At 40.7% G+C, this 27945-nt stretch overlaps 2 protein-coding genes across 2 annotated transcripts; one reads left to right on the top strand and one right to left on the bottom strand.

Annotated features, from left to right (window-relative positions):
* The first annotated feature begins 6 nt into the window (after positions 1-6).
* znf142 (zinc finger protein 142) lies at positions 7-11243 on the top strand. The gene is made up of 8 exons (XM_061723868.1): positions 7-64; positions 1263-1751; positions 1855-2067; positions 2173-2997; positions 3105-3282; positions 5794-8716; positions 10003-10108; positions 10215-11243. The coding sequence occupies exons 1-8, from the start codon at positions 58-60 to the stop codon at positions 10691-10693; spliced, it is 5220 nt and encodes a 1739-aa protein (XP_061579852.1). The 5' UTR covers positions 7-57; the 3' UTR covers positions 10694-11243.
* Positions 10865-27934, bottom strand: plcd4b (phospholipase C, delta 4b). Its single transcript, XM_061723869.1, has 16 exons — positions 27691-27934; positions 24774-24827; positions 24474-24632; positions 21148-21376; positions 20795-20924; positions 20308-20539; positions 18812-19013; positions 18376-18520; positions 17513-17665; positions 15921-16076; positions 14994-15144; positions 14708-14824; positions 13901-14079; positions 13675-13807; positions 13370-13519; positions 10865-13257 (listed from the first exon to the last, which is right to left on the bottom strand). Exons 2-16 carry the CDS (start codon positions 24790-24792, stop codon positions 13166-13168), a joined length of 2247 nt encoding a protein of 748 aa, XP_061579853.1. The 5' UTR covers positions 24793-24827; positions 27691-27934; the 3' UTR covers positions 10865-13165.
* Positions 27935-27945: the final 11 nt, after the last annotated feature.

The raw sequence follows: 27945 nt of genomic DNA, 5'->3' as shown, positions 1-27945 counted from the left end.
GTTTCACGAATTTCATTCCGTGTTCGCCAATGCTCACAATAATAATTCGTTCCCCTCATGGATGGTATGTTGTTTTGACTTTTCCCTCCCGTTGGTATCCGAGATAGAAACTACCCTAAACGAACACGTTGTGTAGACAGTTTACCGTGTGTATTTTGGCGTTGATTGTTTGCACCGCAAGAGCAACAATGAACGTGCTTAACAGTAACAGACCAAAACAGTGCGGCGCGGATCACAAGAGGCCAGCTGACGCTAGCTCAGATAGCACATGCAGCGATATTGCTAGTTTATATTATTAAAAAGAACTGAAGCCTTGAAAGATTGTCACTTGATTTAAATACATTTTAAAAAGGCACTTTGCCGAGAAAACGGCAGAAATGTGGGATTTTTTAACTAGGCAGAGCTGTCATACGGTGTTGGATATTTGGTTTGTCAGCTAAGATGGACCATGAAATCTCAGGCAGTAGGTCAGAAATATGCATGGTTAAACAATAAATTAATAACTAATGGAACACTTTTTACAGTGTCTAGCATCAAATCACTTAAACTTCTGGAATATGGACCATATATACACATAAATATATATATATATATATATATATATATATATATATATATGTATGCCTTTATGTTTAGCACACTAATATAAATAACTTCATGCACGAATGAATACATGTGCTTAAATATTTTTACATACAAATATACAGTACTGCATATAATCATGTATATATGTGCTTAAATATATATAAATACAAATAAACATTCATATAATATGACTATGCATACCTATGCCCATAGATCACTGCACGTATATATAAATATATACATATACATTACATAGGAATGCATACACATCACAATATGCATATATACATATTCACGCACATACGTGCCTATGTGCATCTTTTCATTCCTAAGACTTTACCCAGTCCAAATCAGTATAGATATCAAGCATATTTTTTCCCCCATTGAAATCTGTTCCTATAATTTTTTTACCACTGTATTTCTAATGCAAGTAAATTAATATATTTGTCATGAACATCTAATTGTGTTGGCATTGTGCACATTTCACTTTTTTTTTGACATTGCTATTATTATATTGTTTTCAGTCATAATTTTGTGTTGAAAAGTGATCTGAATTCAGTAACTCTTTAACAAGTAAAACCTGTTACATATTTAGTATATTATTTGCAATTGAATTATATAAAATGTAGCTTAAGAAAATACCTTTTTAATTTCCATGTTTTGTCCCGGTTTTTCAGACAGAATGGAGACGGTGGAAAATCCATGTGATAAATGTGGCCGGAGTTTCCCTGATGGTCCCACATTTGTTTCTCACGCCTGTTCAAAAAGCCAAACGACTCCATCCAGTAAAGGACAACTAGGCAGCTTCAAATGTTCTCAGTGTAACAATGTTTTTTTGAAACCAGTTGCTCTGAAACACCACTTTAAAACCAACCACAGGGATCATGACCCTAAAGGTCAGTTCACCTGCTTCAGGAACGACTGCCAGTTCAGCAGCACAGACCGTCAAGAGTATCAAGCCCACTTGACGTCCATGCACGATCTGAATCTCATTCCCTGCACCCACCACTCCTGCAAAATGTCATTTACTACAAAGGGTGAGATGGAAAGCCATTGGAAGAGCCATATGCCATTTGGCTGTTTTCACTGTCAGTTTGTCACTCAAAATGCAAAAGGCATGAGGGACCACCTATTGGAGCACAGTCATCTTCCGAATAAGTCTCAAGGTGAACAGACACTATGAGGAGTTGTGAGATATAAATGCACAACTGCCCTTTCTATTTACAATCATGTAGAAAGTTTGACTTCATCTGTTTGTTCTGTTTTCAGGGAATGAGTCAGAGACCCAATCAGCAGGTGCTCATGGAAGTCACCAGCCTCAGGTTTCCTCCAGGCCTAAAAGAACATATAAATCTGTGCCAACTTGTTTGTCATCATCAATACAAGAGGAGCATGGGGAGGAGCTCGAGAGGCAAGTGATTGGTACAAATCCATGTAAAGAGGCAACTGGAAAAGACAACTCTTCATCACTGCCATCCAAAGGTACACAGACCTGTTGTCTATTTGATGGAGTATTGTTTTCAGTTTTTTGAAGAAACAAATGTAAAGTAATTTTTATTCTTTAATGACTTTGTTCTTGTCCATTAGAGTACCTTGCAGAGGGAACAGAGCATATTTATCGCACCCACGCCTGCCCCAAATGCCGGCGCTGCTTCAAGATGCGCTCTCACCTGCAGGAGCACCTTCGTTTGCATTTCCCTGACCCCAGTCTCCAGTGTCCCACCTGCAAGCGCTTCTTCACCAGCAAGAGCAAGTTACGGATACACCGGCTCCGAGAGGCCGGTGAAAAGATCCATCATTGCCACCTGTGTGAGTACTCTGCCGTGGAGAGGAACGCCATCCGCCGCCATCTCATCAGCGTGCACGGCGATGAGGCAGAGGAAGCCATGAATGGTCATAGCTATATTTGTCCCACCTGTGGCCGATGCTTTGGCCAGAGTAGGGCACTAAAGGCTCACATGAAGATGCACAACATCCAACCAGACAGTGAGCCACTGACCTGTTTCCAAGATGGTTGTTCTTTCAAGAGCTCTCTGCGTAAAGACCTCGTCAAACATTCTGCCGAAGTGCATGGGATCAAAGCGGTGGAGTGTCGTCACCACGCATGTGGTGCCATCTTTCAGAGCGAGACAGACATGGAGGTCCATTATCGGAAACACCTCGCCTACCACTGCTCGGAATGTGACTTCTCCTGCTCCAATAAAACCATCTTCCTCCAGCACCAGCGGCACGGTCACCCAGGGAACGAAAAGCTTTCCTGTGACTTTTGCTCCTTTGTCACATTCAACCCTGTGGAGTTTGAGCAGCACATCGGGCACTTGCATGCCAACGAGAAGATCCACTGCTGCTCTCAGTGCAGCTATGTCACCTCGCATAAACGTGGCTTGAAGCGGCACATGCTGATGCACAGTGGTGAGGATGGATTCAATTATGCATCATTCATTACCATTGTTTACCAATCAAGAAGATGATTTTATAGTTGCTACTTTTGACATAAGTCTTTTTTTCCTCTTTCCTAGGTGAGAAGCCCCACAAGTGTAACCTGTGTGACTTCAGGTGTCGTGACGAGTCCTATCTCTCCAAACACATGCTCACTCATTCGGATGACAAGAACTTTATGTGTGCTGAATGTGGATACATCACTAAATGGAAGCACTATCTCAACGTCCACGTGAGGAAACACGCTGGAGACCTCAGGTAGAAACTTGGTTTATTTCTCATACAATTCCAGGTCAGATTTTAAGACCTTTATGTTAACAGCTGCGTAATACATGGTTTAACTACATTAGATACAGTCATATTTTAAAATGAGGAATACAAATTAGCAATATGGGGCTATTTTCATTGACTTTTCAGTAATTTCCAAAGATAATGTGCATGTATGAGTTTTATTGTTTTTCTAGTTCATGTTGCGTTACATTGCAGCAAAACTTTAGTCAAGTTCAGTATTTTTCAGTTTGGTGGCAGAAAAATAATATGAGCCACTTGGAAGTCAAAATAATAGACAAACACAATGTGATAAAATACAATTATCATTTCTTGTGTCTTTATTTAACACAATCATTAAACATTCACAATACTGCAGGAAAAAGTAATTACTTTTTAATATATGGCTGAATCTCCAGATAAAAAGTACAGACAGGTTTGGCTCACTTTTGCAGCCAGCCTCTAGCGGCCAGTTGAGGTACTGCAACAAATCTTAATTCTGCATGAGCCTCAACCTGGATAGTCAATATTGTCAGTGGCTTTTTTTTTTTCTTTTTTTTTTAGCACAGCAGATGTATTTGTCTCCATATGGTCATGAGTGGCATTTCTACAAGTGACTTTTAACATATGAGCATATGTACTTAAAACTGCCTATTTGCAATCAATTAGCCTACGATGCTTGAAAACACCAAGTCTGAAAACCCTTTAACTCCAAAAGAAGTTAAGCCAAAACCAAAACTGGATTATAACAAGGAGCATGTAAAGTAGTTCATAGATATTCACGAGTAAGCTGAAACTAACGTGTATTAGCTGGGATTGTAACCTACTCTTTTTAACCTTAGAAGTTGCCAAATTAAGTTGAAAAATAATCTGATTAAAAAAAAAAAAATGTAAAAATTGTAATCGGCATTTAAATGCCATTTCACTAGGGGTGTGCAAACAAGGGTACCTCACGATTCGATTCGATTTCGATTCTTCGATTATAACGATTTTCGATTCGATTATTGGTGCCACGATTCTTCGATTATTGTGATTTTTAAGGCTTTTTTCCATACAAGATTGATTTTGTCTTCATCTGTGGCTACATTTGTAAATAAATAGCCAATCAATTAACTCAGTTCCTCTAACAACACTCATTAAGTAAATAACAAGGTTTTTTTTTTAACATTTGACATGTATTTTTCAAAGACACAAAATAATTCATTTTATGACTATGTAAACATTTGCTCTTTGACTTACTTAACTTTGACCAGGGAAAGCTGCACTTGCATGAGAGCGCCCTCTATTGGCGGAAAACACTGAAAACGGTCAAGCCCTGGATTTAATGAGTTCATTAATTCAAGTAAACAAGATATGTACTTCCATCAAATTTATTTAGTGTAAACATATCTGCCATATTCAAGTGAACAATAAGAAATTCAGCAGCTTATTCAGTCTGGAATCTGGATAGGATAACTTAAAAAAAAAAAAAAAAAAAAAAAAAATATATATACTTTTTTTTTTGAGGACCTCTGATGGGTTTGCACACCCTAGGGGTGTGCAAACAAGGGTACCTCACGATTCGATCCTCAAATTAAAAAAAAATAAATATATATATATATATATATATATATATACATTTTTTTTTTTCTAATATTTTTTATTTATTTATTTTTTATTAAATTAATCGATTCCAAATCGTCACGTGACGCATCGCGATGCATCGACACATCGATGAATTGCACCCACCTCTACATTTCACCATTTGGAAGGAGGAGCATACTTGTGAAGCAACATCAACCAAGACATTTGGGCCAACCAACTTAATCAGATCTAGCACTACATATCACATCACCCTGGTAAGAATACTCGCGTTATGAAGCAAACAAAGACTAGGAGGCTCAACTCAACTCAATCTTTATTTATAGAGGCCAGTTTAAAACAAACTGAGGTTGACCAAAGTGCTGTACAGTTAAAAACAGCTGAATAAAATGCATATATTACAAAGATAAAAGAAATAGAATAAGATAAGAAAATACAAGAATACAATGAAATAAAAAATAAGAGTAAAATAATTAAAAATTTGAATATGTTTGATATAAAATGTTGCCAAAATCCACTAAAACTAACCAATACCAGGGACAAAAAAAATTCGTTTTTAAAGCTGATTTAAAAAACTCAAGTGATCGTGTAGATCGGACATGAAGATAGATAAATAAAGCACACATCCTGCAGCCTCTTCAATATTTGATTGTGGATTAAAATAATGTTTGTAGGTTATTTTAGTTCTACAATCAGCGAGAAATGGTATTGGACAGATCAGACCTTAAAAAAAAATCTGAATTTGCAAGGAAAATTGCAAACAGCCCATTTCTACATCTTATTATGAATAAACGGTAAAAGGCTGACTAGCCAGTATGATGTGTCATTCTGTCATGTTTATGATGTGCTTGAGTTTCTCCACCAAAGAATTGTCTTTTGGGATGCAGGGCTCTCTTTACAGCATCCTTTCTCCTCTCTTAGGTATTCATGTGACCAGTGTCCATACCGCTGTCACCGCATGGACCAGCTGAAGAGCCACAAATTACGACATCAGGCTAAATCCCTCATGTGCGAGATCTGCGCTTATGCCTGCAAACGCAAATATGAACTCCGCAATCACATGTTGGCCAAACATTCAGGCGAGGAAAAACGGCCTGCTGTGTTAAAGTGCAAATACTGCACATATGCCACCTGCTACAGACAGGCTCTTCAAAATCACGAGAACTGCAAGCACACCAAGGTGAAAGAGTTTAGATGTGCCCTGTGCATCTACTCGTCCTTCAGTAGCATCAGCCTATTCCTTCATAAGAGGAAAAGCCATGGGTATGTACCTGGGGATAAAGCGTGGCTGGAGAATTATGCAGCAAAAGAGAAGGAGAGAAACTCTGCAGAGTTGATACAGGATTTTTACATTAAGCCATTAGTGGATTTTAAGCTGACTGAACAATCTGCTTGTGAAGCAGCCCCGTCATCAGCAACTCCTGACTCTCAAAGACAGCAATCGACAGATCACGACCCCAGCAGAGAAACCGCTGCTGTCTCACAACCTGTTGATTCTGTTTTCGATGTTGTTTCTCAAGAAGTTGTGAGCGAAGACGTTTCCAATAGTCCTCCATATGTTAACAGTCCTGAGCAGTATTGTACACTCGTCTTAACTGCACTAGGAACTGCTGATGACCCGACCTCACCGCTACAAAATGTGGAAAAAAACTGTGAGAACACACCAACTTTGGCTTTTAATGGGCCAGAGTCATCACAAGAAAATGCAGACCTCTCTACACTTTCAAGCTCAGAGGAAGACACCACAGCAGAGTCCAAACAAATGCAATCAGGTGACACCAGTGAACACTTGAACATTATCAGTCAACCAGTTGAGATTGTAGGACAATTTCAGACATCTGAGGTGGAGAATTATGGCAAAATGAACAATTGTACTTTTGTACCTCAACCAAATGATCCAAAACAATCTGAGATCCACCTGAAAGCTATGAAGAAACATGAGAAGGACCAAGCAGAAGCCATGGTTTTAGAGGGAAGGGTACAGATGCTCGTGGTGCCCACTCAAGATATTCACCGCTGTGACAAATGCTCCTATGTCACATGTAAAGAGGCGGCTTTAAAAAAACACTGCCAAGCTTTGTGCCACAGCAGGACAAAGGGATACGAGTGCCAAGCCTGCGGTGCGCAGTTCAAACAGAGGCGGGCCCTCGACAGCCACCTGAAAAAAAAGTGCCCGGCACTTCCACACAAAACGAGGACATTCGTAGGTCTCCCAGATGGATGTCAAGCTACGGAGGAGATTTCTACAGAAGGTCAGAAAGAGTCCAAACAAGTGGAGGAGGGAACAAGTTTGGATCAGATGGAACTTCTATCATCACAAAATGAGAGTTTCACAAAATCTAAAAGTCTTGAAGTTAATCAGCAAGACGAGGAAGCATGCACATCTTCTCACACTACGGCATCCACGGTATCGCAGCAAAAAAAGAGCCAAATTCAGACGGATGCGTTTCTGAATGTCAAGCTTGTGAGAAAACCATCAACCACCAAACTCAGAAAGATTTCACTTCAGAGAAGGACTCTGTACGTTAAGAAAGGTGGAAAATTCAAATGCAGCCTGTGTAGTTTTACATCTGTCAGACTCCCAACCATTAAACAGCACGTCTCAAGATGCAGGGAAGCCCTTAGTAAAAAAGAGAATCAAATAATTTTAGAAAGGAACAATAAAGGTGGGAATGGCTCCGTCATGGACAGTGAAGACCTTGCAGAGGAGATCGATGAAGGCCCTCTGAAAGTTTCTGGAAAAATCTTTAGTTGTCCAAACTGTGAGTTCAAATGCAATCAGAAAAGAGCGTTAAACAGCCATGAAAAGAAAGGGTGCATGAAGCCAGGTGAAGTCCAATGCATCTCGTGTTCATTCGTAGCTAAATCTGATATTTCTTTGAATCGTCACATTGTGTGTGTTCACAAGAAAAAAAAGTTTTGCGCCACAAGATCCAAACGACTGCACTGCCAACACTGCACCTTCAGCTGTAGACAAGAACAGCGCATGGAACAACACATTGCTTTGAGACATAAAGGTGCTCCACCCCACTGTTGCCGCTACTGCCCCTTCAGCACCACGAGGCGCTATCGCTTGGACGAGCACGAGTCTCTGCACACAGGGATTGGCCGCCACAGCTGCGACGTGTGCAACAAGACCTTTGGGGCCGTGACAAAACTGCGCCAGCACAAAATGCGCATCCATGACAAGCAACCTACACACTTCTGCTCACAGTGTGACTTCTGTGGCTACACACTCGACGATATCAGACGGCACAACCACAGATGTCACACGGGGGAGTTGCAGCATGATTGCACTCATTGTGACGCTCAGTTTAGCTCGGTGATTGCTTTAAGGAACCACTGCAAACGCGTGCATCAACTTCAAGTGTGTTTTTCATGTAAGAAATGCGACTACACGTGTAGCAGCGATGTTGCACTGAAAGCCCACCAACAGAGCAGGCACCTGGACGTAAAGTGCACAGTCTGCCAGGAATCTTTTGAGACAAAGGAACACCTTGAGCTTCACCAAAGAACTCACCTGGCGCATAAGTGTCAGCTGTGTCCCTTTGCTACGAAAACAAGGCCGCTGTTGGCCCAGCATCTGCTGAGTGAACATGAGGATGGGTCTGCAGAGAGCAATCCTCTCAAGTGCAGCACCTGTGAGTTTTCTTGTCGGCATCAATTGGTGTTGGAGCAGCACCTCCGTTCACATGGAACCAAGCGCATGTACAAATGCACCGACTGCGAGTATTCGACCCGAAACAAGCAGAAGATCACGTGGCACATTCGCATACACACTGGGGAGAAGCCTTACAGCTGTGAGCAGTGCACTTACACCTGCACGGATCCATCTAGGCTAAAGGTAACTTCAAACTAATAGAATGCTTTTTGACTAAATGTGATATGATTTTAAATATTAAAGGGTCACATCTAATAAAAAATCTAACAATCAGACAAGAACTTATCATGGTAAATACTGTGGATATACTGTAATCATACAGTACTATAGATTACTGTATCATATTATTACAGCCAGTTAAGAAAGTGAAGGACAGACGAATAAAAGATCTTAAGATGCATTCACACCTGGCGCATTTGGTTGGATTGAAACAAACTAGTTCAGTCCACTTGAACAGGTGCTAATGCTGCAAACCAAACCTTGATGTGCACCAAACGAGGAGGCCGAGATCCCTTGGAAAAAGGCTCGTCTTTGTCTCCTCCCAACCCATTTGTCCAAGCAGGTAGTGATCTTAATTTCCTCTGTTGTGTCTCTTCGCTGTCCCATGTTGACAAGCCAATGTGAATGCCAAGTATATTTTGTGCCGGAACAAAAAGGGGGAACACACCCTTAGTAAGCTTTTGGCCACAACAGGTTGCCGGACCAGCTTCCCTCCATTGTGGTTTTGATTCTTGCAGCCTCCAAACTTCCATTATGAGTCCATTAGTGCTTTATGGATGTGGACGTTGCAGTCTTGGAAAAGATCCCTCCTATCATACAGAGGAAGTTTTAACATAGATGGATGCGCTCACATAGAAAATAATCAAATATTTCTTTGGATTAGGCAAGGCAAGTTTATTTATATAGCACAATTCAACACAAGGTAATTCAAAGTGCTTTACATCGACATTAAAAGCGGCAAGACATAATTAGACAGTAAATAACAAATAAAATGAAATAAAATTATGAATAAAATGATAAGAAAAGAAGTAAAATAATAAAAAGCACAAGTTTTATATTAAATTGTAGATTAAACATTGTTAGATTAAATTGTTTGGCTTGGATCCACCTGGCGGGCCATACCCAGTCACTTTACAAACATTCTTACGTGAAATGGTCTAATTCTTTGTGTTGAAAAGAAAAAGAAGTAGGATCCTGGCCAGGCTAGAAGAAGGGTGGATGTAAAGCATTAACCGAGCAACTGGTGACAGTTAAATTGAGTATGTTGGTTCTGCAGTGCATCCTGGCTTTCTGACTAACATAAAAACAATGTGTATGAAAATTAAAAAAGAAAAAAAAAGTGAAAACCAGCTAAAATGAGACTATTTAAATTCTGGAATGAGAAAAAGCACTTTTTCCAAAATTGAAATAAGTAAAATTCCTATGCTTGACAAAATGGGGAAATAAATGTTTAATCATTTCTACTCTAGCTTCACATGAGAGTTCATCAAGAAGAGAAGAAGTACCTCTGTCCGGAATGTGGCTACAAATGCAAGTGGGCGACTCAGCTGAAGTATCACATGACCAAACACACAGGTATGAGCAAGATGTACTTTTGGTTAGAAAAAAAATTGCTTTATAGGTTCACACTTGAACATATTGTGTTCAGAATGTTGATGACAACATTTTTGGTTTTCCTCAGGAGAGAAGCCATATGCCTGTGACGAGTGTGACTACCGCACCAACAGAGCCGATGCCCTCCGTACACACCAGGACACGCAGCACCGCAACACGCGCCCGTATGTCTGCGAGAAGTGTGGCAAAGCCTTCAAGACCACTTTCGTATTGAAGACCCACCAGAAGCAGCACAGCGACGGCCGGCCGTATACTTGTGGACTGTGCCAGAAGGCCTTCCGTTGGCCGGCGGGGCTCAGACATCACTACTTGTCTCATACCAAGCAGCAACCTTTCTGCTGCTGCCACTGCTCCTACAGGGCCAAGCAGAAGTTCCAGGTGGTCAAGCACCTGCAGCGGCACCATCCACAGGTGCCAGTGGAGCAGGGAGTGCTGAGAGACTCTGAAGCTGGTGGCCTCACCCTGAAGGAGGCCTTGCAAGGAACTCTGGGTGAGCGGGCAACACATGGAACAGCCAGTAAACAGCTTCTTCCAGCCAGTGAGTAGGAGGAAGGAATTGAAAAAGTCGTGGCACTGAGACAAAATGCTAAGGAGACACAGTAGAGATCTACAAATCTGACCATTTTTGTCTTTTTTTTAATCAATAAAGTATGGTTTGTATTGCCCGTTTATCAGAACTCAGAAGTATGTGCAGAGAATAAATGAATGAGCCAGAGATTGTTGAATATTGATTTTTACTCATTGATATTGCACCATTCAGAAAATGTGAAAATGCTTGCGTACACTCACACATTATACAATACACGACAATTGGACAATTTTAACATTAGCCTAACAGAAATGTCTTATCTTAAAAATTTGCTGCAGATTAACCAACTTGATGCAAAGTTTTGAGTAATTATTGATTCATAATACTGGCATTTGGCCATCTTTTAACAATATATTTTTTAAACTATCAACCCTGTTGAAAGATATTGCATCAACACTCTTAGAGGATGTTCATTCAGCTGTTTTATCTTGCGGAAAAGAAATCACAAAACTGTTTTATGCATGAGACAAACATTCAGGCTTTGTAAAACATGTGGCAGTAATTAAATATAACTGGTGAAATAATGTCATCAACAAACGTACTTTCCATTGATGGAATGAGAAAAGTGTACAAAACATCAGTATACACCGACGCTTGATGATTGACATCTTTTGTGGTCTTCCCCTGCTGTGTCATCAGTGACTGTGGACATAAGCGTTTTGTCCTCAGGTAGACATCTTTATACGTTTTATTGGTTCTGCACCAGATAAAACTTCCTGCATCTCCTTGTCCATTGCAGATTTGTAGTTCATCACTGAATATAACTATCAAGTTATCATCCGCAGTCCATGTCGGGTTCTATTAAACCTGCTGACATCTTGTTTTATTCTATTTAAGCGCTAATGATGCTCCTACGCTTGACTAGCATATGTATGCAATAAGCATGCAGTATGCAAGTCCAGTTTCCTTCAGCCAAACATTTTACTCTTCAATCACAAACTTGACTTCCCAATTCTGCCCTTTTGTTTTTAATTTACCTTTTTTTTTTCTTTTAAAAGCATATTACTTGGCCATTTTCCTTGGTTGACCTAAAGGTTTCTCATATAAAACCTTCTGTTGAAAGAGTTTTACAAAATCCTCTCAACTGTTTCTCATTGGAGCCATGTTTAAATCACTCAGCCATGTGCAGCAGTTTTTTTTTTTTAGGTTTTGACATTTTCATCCATCCATCTAACCATCCATGTTCACTTATCTGAGTTCGGGTCGTCATGGCAGCAGATTAAGCAAAGATGCCCAGCCCTCCCACTCCACATCTATCACCTTTAGCTCTTCTGAGAGAATATCAAGGGGTTCCCAACCGAGGGAAGGGATTTTGTCTCTCCAGCATGTGCTGGGTCTGCCCTGGGGGCTGTGTCCAGTTGGACATACCTAGAGCATCTCCCCAGGGAGGTGTCTAGAAGGAATCCTAACCAAATACCCAAACCATTTCAACTTGCTCCTTAAGATGTGGAGGAGAAGCAACTCTACTCCAAGTCCCTCTCAAATGGTGGATTTTGTCACACTCAGGAAGAGTCCAGCCACTAAATAATTTCATCCAGATGTATCTGCAATCTTATTCTCCCAATTACTACCCACAGTTTGTGAGGTGAGGGTGACACTAGACCCTTGCATTTTGTCTCAGCTCTCTCTTCACCACAACATATTAGCACCGACCCGCATGTCAATCTCCTTCTCTGTTCTTCCTTCACTCGTGCATAAAACTTGCCACCCAGAGAAGGCATTCACGCCCTTTCTGACAGAGAAAAACGGATTTAGATTTGGAGGTGTTCGGTCCCATCCCCGAACAGGACCTCATCATCTGTAAAAAGCCAACATGTAATCCAGACACCAACAGAAATCAGACCCACTCTGTCCCCTCTGTTGTGCCCAGAAATCTTGTCCATAAAGGCCTTTTAAGTGTGCAAATATTAATGCAAATTACACAGTGATTTGATACTTTCCTTCCTCTCACTGATAAAATGGCAATTTAAGTGATTGTATTCAATTTTCTTGAGGCATGTTTTGCAAAGCCAGAATCTCCTTATCTAAGATATATATAATAATTTGGGTCATATTTCCTTCTTTCTTTCTTCCATGAAATAAAACAGATGAAGGGACATCCTTAGAGGAAAGATTTCATATTTGTTGGAAAGCTTGGTCACTTTCAGTACGACATGCAGCCATCCTTCATCATCTTTTACATTCATAGACAAGAAATATTGAAGACCTTCAATAAATACTGGTAATGGTAATACATAGAGGCAGACTACCATATGTTATGGAGCTATACGCTCTCTGACGTTAACCTTTTGGTTTTCTGTACTTAGACGTCAGACATGCCTAAAATCAAACTGTGACGCATGTTTTTCCAAATCATTGTTTGCTTCGTGGGAAGCACTTGACTCAACCTTCTCTGGCTTCAGATATTACATTTTCTTTTGTTTTTGTTTTCATGTGAGCTCTGTAATACTGACGTTCACAAAGAGTGAAGAAGGAGGTATGGCCGTTCCATCTTTAGACAGCAAATGTATGTGACGGTACCCTGGAAAGAGAAGAGAACTTTCAATGAGCTCTAGCTCTCGACTTTGCCTTCTTCTGACATATGAAGACCAACAATTTTGTTTTGTTTAGTTTTTTTCATGTGTTCTGCTCACCTGTCTGGATGCACATGAAGGGAAGCGTGAACTGTCCGATGAAGTCGTTCCTGGATGCCTTGTCATAGTCCTCCACCACAAAACGAACCAGAGCCAGCTCAGGGGTGTGAATCACAAAATGTAGAGTTTCATTCCACACGGGATTAAAACCTGCAGGTAGGGGGCAGCAGAGGAGTAAATAACAAATAGGGATGTGTTTTTGCAGCATTTCAGGCCCGGTGACACTCACACTAATGCATTTCCAAATACTGACTGTTGATTCATCAAAAACATCTATGTAAAAGAAGTTTCAGTCAAGCTTTTACCATTGTTGTTAATGTAACTGGTCTCCTCTTTGGCCTGATCCTGTGGCACGCCGTAGAGCTCCACTCTGACCAGCGGGTCTACAATAGAACCCTCTTTCTGATTCACCTTTGGGAGTTGTTGCCCGCTTATCACCTGATAGACACACACACATACATTTATATATATTTGGGAGAAGGTCACTGTCATGTACTTTTTTTCTAATAACCTTGCAGACCACCATCTCACCTGTATTGATAAGCGGAGTGGTTGGTGGCCGTGCCGCTCCTTGGGTCTCTCAGGACTGAACTGAGTGTTGCCGTCTCTCATGAAGTCTGGCTTTAAGATGTAACCACAGCAGCCGTTCTGCCTGAAGAGGCCATCATTCAGATCCATTTCCATACCAGCCGTCTGGAAGTTCAGGGCCACTTTAAAAAAAAAGAGACAGAGGAAACATGATCTAATTACCTTTAATTTAATTTCATGTTGGGCTTTTTTTTCTATGTCTGACTGTATCTGAGCATTTCCCAGACATGGCAGTTTATATCACTGTCAGAAGACTTTTCTGCATCCTCTGAAACACCTTTATATGCCAGGGTGATGCTATGCATCTAGTCCTTACATTTAATCTACACAAAAGGGTGGAGGAAGGGGAATCCCTTAATATATTGGCACAAATCAGCCAATACTAAATGTTGAGTGTGCACAAGTCATTGTGTTTGAGGTATAAGCTTTTAATTCCAGGTATCAACTTTTGCATTCTGTGTTGAATGAATGGTGGATTTACCTCTAACCACACACCAAATAACTGCCAGGTTCCTGGTTCAGTTTCTGAGGAACGCCTTTGCATAATACTGTATCCACATAGAGCATCCTGTAACAAGGTGAGGTTTAGAAACTACTTTCTTTTTTTTTTTTGCAATGCAAACTTGACTTGGGGAGGACTAATTATTTTTTGTCCAGTAACAGCAGTCGACTCATCTGCCAGCACAGAGGCTCATTGGTTGCGTGAAGTGCTGAGTGTATCATTTGACCAGCAGATGGCGATTTTCGTACCTATCTGGCAACCCACGTCCCACATGTCCTGGGGGTTGTAGTTGGAAGAGTCTGTCCTCAGGCCACCGGGGTAGGTCCTGCTCAGCTGCCGTGTGTTGTACTGCACAAATTCTGTGCCTGTGGGAGAGCAGATGCAGGTCATTTAAAATGCAGACCACATGCAGGTCCCTCTTTGACTCAACTGCAGTCATTCATTATACTGCCATTCTATTCTGCACGTCTAATAAGTTACAACGATTACATAGATATGTTGTTACTTCTGGGGAGGAACATTCCTCTTTGATACCTGCTTCTTTGGAAAGTCTCTTTGCCTTGGATTCAGAGAATGAAGACATCTCATAGCACTTGGCGTGAGAGCGAGCATGCTCAAAGTCATGGAAGTGCACGCTCTTGCAGTAAACCACCAAGTCTGACAGCTCCCTTGACAGTTTAGACTTCTGCAAAGTTGAAGAAGAAAATGCAGAACTGGTCAGCAAACAAAGACTGTTCCCATCACTTAAATTGTAACTCTGTTATAATAAGAATTTTGTGAGAATTGAGAATTTTCTGTTATAACTCTGTTATAATAAGAATATTTAATAAGGGTCATTTAATAAGGGACATTGTCAGTCTAATTCATATCAATTGATAATGCAATTAATTCCAAGACACAGCCTAGTTTGGGAATTCAACAGAATGCACAGAATCTTCCCTTTGGTGCAATTCTGATCAAACATTAGGCAATTAAAACGATGAAAAAAGCTCTACTACTAATTCCTTGAGATAAAAGGGCGTTCACATAATCCAATGCTGACATGGTCCATTCAGAGCCCAGACCTGAATCCCAACGAAAAACCTATGGAATGACCTAGAGATCCGCACACAGGAGATCCCTTCAAAAGTTGAAGGAACTTTTTTGCAAATAAGAGTCGGATGAAATCCTAAATTCTAGATGAACAGAGTTTAGAGAGACAAAAAGCAAAAGAAATATGGTTTTCTTTTCATAAGATGTGCTATAACTCTGAAGGAAGAAAATCATCATGTGTGGAAAAAGAAACAACAAGCGGTCCTAACTTCTTTTGGGCTCTTAAAGACAAAATGCATCTCATTTAAAAGGTTTCCGTTTCATCATTTAAAAGCTGAAATCTGCATTTAAGTTGTAAATAACTGCAACCAGACTTTACTTAAAGAACAATCATTAGCAAAACCAAATCTTATCCATATGTACATTTACCTTGTTTTTCTTGTCAGTTGCTGGATTTTCAGGGCTCTCTGCATCACCATTAGCCATCTCGTCCTCATCACTACCTTCATCTGTCAGGGTGTCATCAAGACACTCCTCTAGACCACCAATTTTCTTGGCTTTTAGCAAAATTTTCCCCCTCAGTTCCTGTAATGGAGAATCATGTGAGCAATGTGTTGCCATCTGTAACACCCAGACCTCTGGGAAAGGTGCTCCATCTTCCTGTACTACACTGTCTCCAAACTAAAAGCAGCAGTGCACCACTATTTAATCGGCTAAATGCTCCATGAAAATTCTCATGGCATTCATTTGCCATTATTTAAGTTAGCATTGATTATCCTGAGTGCTCTAATGGAGAACAGTTTGCAAGCTATGGCCCTACTACCGCTTTTAGGATCAGTGCAAAATGGACAACAAGGTGTGCACTGAAATGAACCTTTAAAATGTTTTCCTCTTATTAGTCAGTTCATTGACTGAACATAACTGCAACATAAACAAAAATAACTGCAAACAATGGAACCACGCCAGTGATGAATGAGATCAAACAAAGCAGGTAATGGTTTGCTGACATCGTTCTGAAGGCTGATATCAGAATATGGTCGACGTGACTACATAACCTCATGAACATCAACACATTAATGTGGTCATTAATTTGTATGAGCCTTCAACAAGTAAAGTATTTAGCTAATAAAATTCAGATCTGTAGCAATCTGGTGCTTATTTTGCTATTGTGCCGTTGGCGTCACCTAGGGCATCCAAATACGTTTTATTTTCTTTACACACAAAATATATTTTGTTTTACTGCACCATTGTCCCATGTTCATACATATATTATCCTGTTTCTACTTCCTTCCCTGCGGTTCTGCATATCAATAGCTCTTTGTTCGGTCACTCCTTGTGTTAGTTTGGTTTTTGGATTATAACAGTTTGTGCAGCGCTGCTGGTTTACAACAAATGACTTTGTGAGTGATTATTCCTTCCTCCCAGTCCCCTGCATTTGTATCCAGTTCCAGCAAACCCATCAACAGTGCATTAAATTGAGCGCCGACAAGACGGAGGCTAATATAATCTGCACATACTATATATGCAGCTGCGATGGCCGACAGCCACTGAGAATCCCCTGGATGCTGTAAATACTACTTAAATGCTAATCATCAGTGCAATACAATACTTCAGAAGTAGCAAATAATCAAAACAAACACTTGGGAACAAGATTAAAAAACGTGCAAGATAATAGCTCCCACTGACGCACCTTGTCCAAGTCTGAAAGGACAAAAAGTAGTGCAAATATTTTTATTTCAATAGTTGCCTGGCTGCTATCATAAATGTCATATATAATATGTTATATATAATAACATTTGATATATTAGATTAAAATGTTGTGAAAAACAGAAAAATTACCAATTACCAAGTAAACAACCACTGGATGTTCTGGAGAACCTACAATACAGAGCAGGCCAGCCCTACAAACCATGAGCAGCTATTCTGGTTACAGTTCCTCCCCTTTAATTATAGCAATATGAAGTGTTTGGCAATTTGGCAAAGAGTAGACATAAATTTAACTGAACTAAAGAGGTTCTGACCTGTGGTGAAGGGAGCTGTTGAGGGATCTGTCCATCCAAAGTAGTGGTCAGGAGTGTGTCACCCAAGATTTGGCTCAGGTGCTGGGCCATGATCGTCTGCTGCTCCACGCCACAGTGATTCTCAAGGGACACGATCACGGGGAAGTCTGACGCCTATCAGAAAGATGCAACACAATCATTTGGATTTAAAAAATGTGAATTTTTGTCTAATCTTCGTGTGGAATTCTCAATTTTAGAAAACTCTTATCAGTAGAAGTATTGCAACAATATTGTTCTGAGTTTTCATTGTGCATAAGTTTTCCCAACTGTTTCTGCATCACATCTTCCTAATATTGCATAGGAACATTTTAAGCGGAGAGGTGGAGAAACATGAGACGTTTCTGGTTGTTTTCCAACTTCAGCAGGGGCACGTTCTGTTCCAGACGCAGGGAAGATTACCAACAACTGCATCTTGCCTTTCCTCTTTTTCTGGATGCACTGATGTAGTCCTGTGGATTGGAATTATATATGGTTTGCAGAATGTTTTGGTTTTATTTGCCTACATTTTAAAGAGAAGCTGTGCCACAGATCTGCACAGTCACTCCAATAAATTAGAGGTTTGTAGTATTTCATTAGTGTTCTGTGGCTTTCCCACTATAACAATGCAACGGATAATCAGCTGCACTCTGAACTGTTTTTGTGGGGATTGTTTTTCTGTTTCAGTGCAAGCTTTGAAAGAGTGCTCTGTATTGATTATGTAAAATAACTGGGGATTTGACTCTTGCAAGTCAGCTGCATAGCTGGACAACAGGAGAGGCGGCTGATTAAAATATGCATATATGCTTTTTTTATTTTGTAAAGCCATGGTTGTAAATGGTGCTCACCCTGAAAGCATATTCTTTGAGTGTTAAAATGACATCTTTGAAGAGAATTTTTGAGGTCAGAGTGTGGCCGTGATACACAACGGGCTCCCCGTCGCCGCCGTCCCAGCAGTCCACCTCTACACAGCGGCAGCCCCTCTTCAAGGCCCTGCAGATCCAGCCACACAGATACAGATGTTTTTCTCAACTTCACACTTTACGGTTACACTAGCATCATTTAAACCTGCATTTCAAGGTTTAGGACTAAGACAAGCCCTCTTTTTGCTCTTCATCAGATCATAGTTCTTTCCAAACCAATCACTTCACCATAAAAACTAATGTCTTTGCTCGGAAATACACAAAAGTGAATTTTCTTTATCTGACAATCTAATCTTGCTAGCTGGTATATATTTTTTGTCTGCAGTAAGTCTTGTGTGTGGTGAGTGCAGGAAGCCCTCACTGGATGTAGGCCTCCAGGCTACTCTGTCCACGCAGCTGGTCCTCTAGGAGGTAGGTGTTATGTGAAGAGGAGATGAAGTAGTGAGTGAGCGGCTGGCTCATGTCCTGGTGGAGTTCCTGGAGCTCAGGTTTGAATATGGAGCCCTCTGGGGAGCAAAGGTACATCTGGAAGCCATCTAAGGACATGGCGCCTTGCTTCACGGCTGCAATGAGATTAAGATATAAGTGAGCCAAAGAGTCCAATCTTTGGCCTTTACCAACGTACTAAGTTGCATCTAATAACATATTGTGATATTTAGTATTTTGGAAGATCAAGTTTCTGCTACGGAAGCATTTTCCGTGAAGATACTCAGTGGTGTGCAAATGTTTGGGCACACTTCTGTTTTTGAACACTTCCTGTAACAGCTATGATTCCTTACATTTGATTTCGGAGATTTTTGCACATTCTTATCACAAAATGCTCATTCTAGGTCATAGGTCTATCCAGATGTTTGCAATGAACCTTAGTTCAGCATGAGGGACATGCTGAACCCTCATGCTGAGGCTGAACCCTAACCCTCGGTTGGAACTAATTCAATAACACATGCAGGTTATTCTGTCCAACTAAAAACTCTTTACCTTACACTCTTTAGTGTTCTGATACACCGCAACTATTTTACAAATACATCCCCTGTAGAAGACTCGTCAGAATAAAACTTCTATTTGTCAATGACTAATGAAATAAGCCTTATCACTTTTCTAGGGTTTTCTTTGGAGGGAAACAGTGAAAAATGTCAAGAAAGAAAGCCTCAGCTGTAGAGCACAGGGGGTCCATCATGCTTTGGGGTTTTGCTGTCAGTGGAATGGGAAACATATCCATGCCAAGGAAAATTGGATGATTTAAATACTAGCAAATTCTGGCAGCAAAAAAGCAAAAAAATCAATCACACTCATATGAAAACATGAGGACTCCTAGAAGCAGCACCATGATCCTGACCACAACTGCTGTCATTAATGGACCTTTCGTGAAGTTTTGTTTTTGTTTTAGAGGCTCCTTTTGGGGGTATGAATATTTATAAATAAACACATCCATGTGTATCATTCGGCTATTTAGTCGTACATTTTTAATGAACATTTATCAATGTCAGTGAAAAAGAGCACTTGAGAGTGTTGGAAGAGTTCAGGATTGAAGAAAGTCGTGTTCATTATCATTACGTGGCAAATGTGGCTTGCAAATATATATAGCTGAAATACAGACCCTTAAGGTTTAGAAGAAAATAAGAAACTTTACAGAAGCAAAAGTAATGTTTCAACCCCTCAGGCAAAGCTACTACCAACCTAACCTTTTCTAGTCCTTTTATTTACAATAAATATGCAGTGTAAAGTTAAAACAAGCTTACGCATGTTCCTGTTACTACATAAATAATGTGTCGCTGCACCTTGAGAATGGAGTCCAGTCTTTGATCACAAAACCTGCACATTTGAGAATGAACATCAAGATGGCATCACCACCAGCACCTGTCTCGGATGGTTCATAGTGTGCAATGAGCTCCTTGGCGTGCTGTGCGCTCGGCTCGCCCTCGTGCTGCTCTTCCCTCAGGAAAAGTTCCAGCTCCTCCAACATTAACCGCTCTCCATCTCCAGAATATTCCTGAAACACCTTCCACACTTCATCCCGCTGAGTCAGCATCTTATAGAAGTGAACAAACTGCTCGATTTCCAAAGAGCCGCTGTCTGACTTGTCAGCCATCTGGGGATATAAAGGCATTCCACTTTTACATGTTGCATTTTCTAATGAACAGATTTGAGCAATTTGAGAAAAATGTGTAAGTCTTTTTTTCTCTTGTGTGTTCCAGAGACTCTACAGATGAACACTACAGACTGTCCACTCCACCAACAACATGTCAGGTTCAAGAAAACTGGAGAAAAATACTGGATTGTAAGATTTAAACCTCTCCTGGTTTTTAGATGAATCACTGCATCTGCTTATCAGTTTGCTTATTACCGTGAAGAGGTGAAAAGCATGTTCTTCATTCATGTCTACGTTCATCATCTTCAGCAGGGTCTTCACTTCTTTAAAATTCATCTTCCCATCTTTGTTTTTGTCAGCTTTCTGAAACCAGTCCCAAACCCATCTGAGATCATGTTGAGAAAAACTTCAACTCAGACGAGCTGTGAAACAAAAACTCATAAACTTTCAGGGAAAAGAATGGTTTGAACTTGCATGCAGACCAACTGGAACTTTTTTTTCCAAGTCGGAATGTGATAATAGCCACCCACAGAATAAACATGCCCCCCCCCCCCCCCCCCCCCAAAAGAAATTCCTAACTCACCAAGCCACAGCCTTCAAAAGGATACTGGTCCAGCCTCTCCTGCTCATCCATTGTTTGGGCTTTATGGATCAGCTTGCGCACTCCCTGGATCCAGGACTGGGCCTCCTCCGGAGAGTCGGCAACAAGATCCAGGTTGCCTTGGCGACCGTGAAACACCAAGGTGAAGCACAGGTCGGCAGGAAACTCCTCGGCGATGCTCAGCAGGACCTCAGACTGATGGCCTTCACGCACTGCTTCTATCTCCATCACTGAGACTGGGACATCACCATTGTACCACAAGTAAGAAGTAAATAATGATCTTTTTTATGTAATTCATAAGCTTTTACATGCTTTTTATAAGCAAGTTCAGCCAAAATATTCACAAAAACATTTTTAAAAAAGTATACAAATCAGAATTAAGGAGGTCTTTAGTTTCACTGAGTTAGTTGGGTTTTTTTTTTCTTTTTTTCGTTTTTATGGCCAATTGCCGTAATTCCTGTGGTTTTGTTAGCTTTTTTTCTTCCTCTTCTTGTCTTTTCATTGGGAATGAGTTCTCCTCTCCTGACCTGCTCAAGTCTTTCTTCCAGTTTCCAGCAAATAGTTTCATCAGCCTCAGTATATAATACAGATGGCCAGCTAGTAATTCAAGCTGAGTGTGATTCTTTGTGTGTGCCAGGCTGCATCCCAGCTATCCACTCCAACAGCTGCACAACTTCTGTCTGTAGTTTGGCATCGTCCAACTTTCCTACCTCAGTCTATGAGCTTCACCTGCCATCATCAGTTATCGTCATCCTCAACATGTCTCTCAACCCTCTGAATATGCCTCCGCTAAAGTGTAATTCCTGAGTTTAGGCTACATCTCTGTTAATTCATGACAAGGTTGCCATCTAAACTTTATTGCCGTTGTGTGAGATGGATCATTCTTGGTAAGGAAACACTGTTGGTGTGGATCAACAAGGCTTGTTAATGTTCATTAAAAAACATATCTGAAGTTGTCCGGAGGGGCTCTTTGGCAGTAATGTGTTATGATACTTCTGAGCAAAGTTGGTTAAGCAAAAATACATAACCTACGTATATAACCTATTTTGCCACAGTGATCCAGGCTTTTTTTTTTGGAAAAAGAGAAGAGTTGGATGAGAAGTCTCGTGCCATTCTAACCAGCCAAGGCTCCCACTTGGCTGCTTAAGGAAGAATTTTTCATGTCTGGCCCTGAAAATTTTATAAATATCTTTTTTCGGTCTTCTGGTTTGCTTTAATACAGATTTGAAAGCTTACTATTGTTTATCTGCCACTAAAAAAATAAAGAGAAAAAGAGGTTGAGCCCTTTTTATTGAATGACTTAAGTCTTTACAGGAAATATCAGCGCAACTGATATCATTTATCGATGTTTTAATCATTTTTCGGTCAAATTAAGACCATTTTATGAAACAAAGACCCTAGAAACCTTACAGCTTGCCTTACTGAATTAACCTCCGGAAAATGAAGTGAAACTAAAACACACATTTATCTACTCTCCCTTTGACTATTGTAATGAACCATTGTAAGGTCTCAGCTAAAGCTCCCTCTGCTAGCTCCAGTTGCTTCAAAACACTACAGTTACAGTCATTACAGGGAATAAAAACAACAACACATTATACTTGGATACTTTTGTGTCATTGGCTTGAAATTTCACTGGGTCTGAATACGTAACTTCTCACTTTAGATGATGTTCTCCCAAAATACAGGGCATATGGGCTCCTGACCATTTAGATCTGAAGATTAAGCTCATTTGTAAAGAAGCAGGCCCTTTTCTAACAGAGCCCCAATTGTATGGAGCTCTTTGCTCACAGAAATGGGCGGATGACGACTCCAGATGCCTTCAGATCTCTCCCTCAAACATTCCTCTTTGTTAAAGCCTTTGGCAATATCTGATATATTTATCAGACGACCTTATTATTGTAGTCTTGTGAGTCTACATCTGACATAACTCGCGTCATCACATCTTAAAGCATTTCGTAACATTGTTTGGATCCATGCAGGAATCATAAAAGTTTTAGTTTTTCATTTTTAGTTTTAGGCAGAGAATAAAAGTTTTGGTCAAAATATCACAGTTAAAGGTACAAAAACTCCCATCTCAAACCACATTTTTCCAGCTCTGTACATAGCAGCTGGTTTAAGTGGGGTGGAGTTAGCAGCCGAACTCCACTACACTCCTGCATTTTTCAGGATGTGCCTCTCTTGAAACTGATGTTAAAATGTTGTGCTACTAAAAAAGTAAAGTACAGCAAATGTGGACAGCTGTGAAACTGGCTGGAAGGAGTACAACTAAAAGGACAACAAACCGGACTGGTTTACAGCCAGAGCAGGCTGTATTTCTTAAGAAGGCTGCACGAATCTAACATCTGCAGGAAACTCCTCATTTTGTACATGGTTTTGTGTGCTGGGGGTGTAATATATCCAAGACGGACTCCTCCAGGCTGGATAAACTTATCAGATGGCCCTGTAGATTGGAACAAAGCTGGACTCTCTAGCGATTGTTGCAGAGAAGAGAACTTTGGACAAACTGCTGACCATCGTGGACGATGTGAACCACCCTGTGCATACTGTCACTAGCACGCAGAGAAACTTTATCAGTGACAGGCTCCTCCTCCCCAGGAGCAGAACTACAGCAAGGCTACAAACTCCTTCGTACCATGACCCATTACAATTTACAACTCTGCACTCGGGAGAGGGGGAGGTGGAGCAGGAGGAGGAGAAGAAATGGGGGGGTTATGACGTGCAAGAAAATTAAGATCTGCCATCAAATGTCCAAATGGATGTGAAATATCTGATTGCTGATGTACAATACGATGACACCTGGTGTCAAAAACTTTGTGTTTAGACATTTATTTTATTTCAACTTTTTTCTATTATGTTCTACATTACTGTATTCTCTTTTGGTGCTTTACTGCTGGAACTCTCATTTCCCTGAGTGAACCTCCGCAAAGAATTAATTAAGTTATATCTAATCTAATATCATGTAATTAAAGATGAATAAGATGGATAATTGTACTCTCATCCAGCCCAGTGATGTCAGAGTAACATTGAAATCAGAACCTCATCACATAACTTCAGACTCAAGCCGCCCAGATATAGGTGACCAAGTTGCACTATGGGGAATAAGTAAATGCCAGGAAGTCAGAGGGGTATGAGACTAAACAAAGGACCCTGATTGGTGCTGCAAGAACGTAGTTCTGGTCTTATTGCTGACATTTTTCGTTTGCAAAGTGAAGTTTTGATTTGAAGGCTTGATTCAGTTTTTCTCAGAACCCCTCCCCACTCAACAGTTTATATGAATAAACAAAGAACTAACATGATAGTGCAAACATGTAATGCACATCGCCCTGTACTCACAGGTGGAGTGACCTTTCCCTGCCCATCTGGACTTGTACCAGATTGTCAGGCCGTCCTCCAGAAGGCGGAAATGCCGCTGCTTTTTCCAAGAGCGGGACTTAACTTTCCTCAGAGTTGATCCCGCCATCATCCGCTTGACATCTGGATCATCTTGGATACCTGAGAAAAATAGACTGTCAGGCTCATCTGTGCTTGAATTCCATCAGAATATACAAATTAAACTCCAAATCGACATTCACCAGACCTCAAAAGGCGTCACCAAATCATCAAAGTTTTTCAGTGTGAGTGACATTTACGTACGTGAACCTTCAGGATTCATCTCTGTACTTGACACATGCCAGTGGAAAGTTGCTGCTACAAAAGAAACAGATGTCAGCAATGTGCTCCAGATACTTCCAGCTGAATCCAAACTAAATACATTTTGCTGAATCTCCACGGTCACACAAAGACTTTATGAACTGGAAAAGTAGATATAGATATTCATAACATAATATTCATCTTCCCCTGCTTTCAGACGGTTGATTTCTCTGCTAATACAAACATACTTGAGCTTTTTTCTCTCCAATTGGTGTACATCACTGGAAGGAATCTCAAGAGCAGGGACAATAAACGATATCTGTTTATGCATCAAGAATATCCCTGCTGATCCCAGGATGTCTGATTGTGTTATAGTAAAAACAACTGGGCAATAGTGAGGGGTTATCCTTGCTAAATATGGGTTCAACCTCACGTGCTGATTGTGTGCCGCGGTTCCTGAGCATCAGCTCCAAGGAGGACAGTCTGTACTGATGCTATATTGGCAGCATTGTTCAGTTAAAATAATGGGAGTTTTCAAGAAACACAGGACCGCATATAAATCTTGATGCAGCATGAATGCATTAACTTTGAGTCTTTCATTAGCTGAAAGGAGGGAAGCCAGAGCAGCTTGTGTGCTGACTAAGAGAAAGACTCAGCAGTCTGTGCAACCCACAACCAGGCTGGATTGAAACCAGAACTACACTTACGGACTGACTTCATGCTGATATTTGGCTGTTATGCAATCCCTCCAATGTGATCATTGCCAAACATTTTGACAGTAATTTATGAAATATCTACTTAAAACACAATCAAAAAAGTGACCCTTTCAAATGATTTTTTTTTCACGCTATAAGCTTATTTTTTTGTTATAGCAACACAGGGATGTTGTACCACGTGGATTTAAATCCAAAGCAAAGCAGAGTTTTTTTAATGGTTCCACATTTGTAAGGAACATGCATTTAAGAACATGCATTCATGTGATGAGCAGCAGAGCTGAGTATGTGGGTTGGGCCGAGGAAAAATTTGTCAAACCTTCTCTGCCAAATGGCTTATTTTGCAGTCGCTAGTTGAGCTTCTGGTTCCCCCAGTTGCTGCCAATCAGGTGCCCATCAGGCACTTAAGTACAGTAGGCTTTCTTCTACAGATGTGCAGTCAAGGTTTGCAGGACGATACGGCTGACAGCTCTCTGCCCAGACAATCTGGAACACACTGCATGCATAGGGCTGCCAGGAGGCCTGCCATGACCGCTCTTCCCCGTCAGGCCTGCTGGCGCTGGTGTAAGCAACATGTGCACTGGAACCTAAGCATGTCGGGGAACATTATGTTCACAGATGAGCCCAGATTCTGCCTACGGCCGTTGGATCATAGGGTCAAAGTGTGGAGAAGATGCGGAGAATGTTATGCTGATTGCTGCACCGATAGAGTAACATCTTTTGGTGGAGGCAGTGTGAAAAAATGAGACTACAGTATCTCCACAGTCTGGGACCGAACTCTTTCCTCCAAGATAAAAAAATTACTTTTGTGCTAATTTTATTATATATATTAAGAAAGTATCATGCAATTCTATTTTAATACCTGTAGCACTGATTAAACAAAAACAGGTACTCAACTAGAAGCATGCCAGTTTTTTTTTTTCATATTTCATATTACATATACTTCAGTCTTGAAGTGATTAAAATGTGCTTATTTATAAATAAGGGTTCTTATATTATTTTATGTGGCTCAACTGTTGCATAAAATCTCTGTGTTTATTTATCATGAATAAAGTGTTTTATTTATCTCAAAGAACATTCACGACATTTTCAACATTCATCTAAACTTTAGCCTTCCTTGATTCTTAACAGGATTCAGAGCCATGTGGAAAAAAAAACAAACAAACTGAGAAATTGAGGCAGTGGCAGGAAAGTGCTGTGCAAGCCGTCTGTGTAACAGCCTTCTCTGTATCTCTGTTATTCACTGATAATCTCAGATCAAACAGGTCAGCGAACGGGAAGGCTCGCTGTGGCTGATACAGCTGTATTTGTGTGTAATAACCAATCTTTCCTCTCATTGTCGTCTGTTTATTTTACATCTGGGACAGCGGCTTCTCTTGGCAAGTCTACGAGAGTTCTCACCATGGCACGGCCGAGCGCTGTAAGGAATCCTTTCACAGTTGCTTAACAGTTCAGTATTACACTCCCTCTGAAAAAACAGAACGGTGGTGAAAGTGTATCCCTGCTTTCCACTGCTATTAGCTCCATAAACCAAAGTGGCAGATTAAACTTACTTATTCCCATGTGTTTACTTTCACTACATATTCCCACAGTAAAGACATTTGTTAATTTTCCATCTTAGTTTTTCAGCTTCTTCTGTTAAAATGCTAACTTCTGAGCTGCTCTAAGGTCACGTTATGTTGTTTTATTTTGGGAGCTGTGAGTCACACATGGTCACTTCATCAAGGAGCCCTCTGACTGCACGCAGACACACAAACACACACAAAGGCATGACTCAGGGGGACGTCTGACAGGATGGGAATGGAGAATAAATCTGTCACGGCAACCAGCAGTCTCTGACTTAAATCTGGTGTGCATGCTTTTCGTTTGTAGTCTGAGTTTAAAGCTGTTCCTGCATCAAAGGACTGGGGCGGGATTTGCGTCAGATTTACCTCAGATTGCCTTTTTTTCCTGCATGTGACTATGTGAAGAATGCAATAAAAAAAGTGAACAGGCAGTACCCAGTCCAATAAAATCCATATATAATTCTGACATCCAGCCGCAGAGAGGGTTTTTTTCACAGTAAATTCAAACCAGAGGCTGAAATACGAGACATCAAAGCATCACTTCAGCAAACTCTCCATCTAACTGCAGCTAAAGAAAGTAAGAACGACCCGGACGAGGAGCAATTTGGATTTCAGTTTGACAAGAGGAAGAATGATACTCACCAGAAGACCAGATCTCACAAGAGATATTAAAAGTTAGGTCCCCAGAGGCGAGTGGTCTTCAAGACAAAGCTCTCTGAAGATGGAAGTGTAATACAGGGAGTGTCTAGGGAGCCGTGTACATCAAAATAACCCAGTTTCAAGACCCAAACTGAGGGAGAGTCCAGGGACAGGCAGCTGAGCTCTGAACCTTTAAAAGAATGGGAGTGTTTGGAGGAAAATCTGGCCTAGCCTTGCCCCTCCCTTCCTTTCCCTTCT

The sequence above is a fragment of the Cololabis saira genome, chromosome 6 (genome assembly GCF_033807715.1).
Source record: "Cololabis saira isolate AMF1-May2022 chromosome 6, fColSai1.1, whole genome shotgun sequence".
In the NCBI taxonomy this organism is placed as follows: domain Eukaryota; kingdom Metazoa; phylum Chordata; class Actinopteri; order Beloniformes; family Belonidae; genus Cololabis; species Cololabis saira.
This window is presented reverse-complemented; position numbering and strand designations above follow the sequence as displayed.

Excerpts from the sequence above, each read along its gene's own strand:
- znf142 (XM_061723868.1), top strand. Across the intron at positions 3,283-5,793 it reads AAACACGCTGGAGACCTCAG|GTATTCATGTGACCAGTGTC; the intron begins GTAGAAACTTGG and ends CTCCTCTCTTAG. Across the intron at positions 8,717-10,002 it reads CGGATCCATCTAGGCTAAAG|CTTCACATGAGAGTTCATCA; the intron begins GTAACTTCAAAC and ends TTTCTACTCTAG.
- plcd4b (XM_061723869.1), bottom strand. Across the intron at positions 14,825-14,993 it reads GAGACTTTCCAAAGAAGCAG|GCACAGAATTTGTGCAGTAC; the intron begins GTATCAAAGAGG and ends GCTCTCCCACAG. Across the intron at positions 13,808-13,900 it reads CACTCCGCTTATCAATACAG|GTGATAAGCGGGCAACAACT; the intron begins GTGAGATGGTGG and ends TGTGTCTATCAG.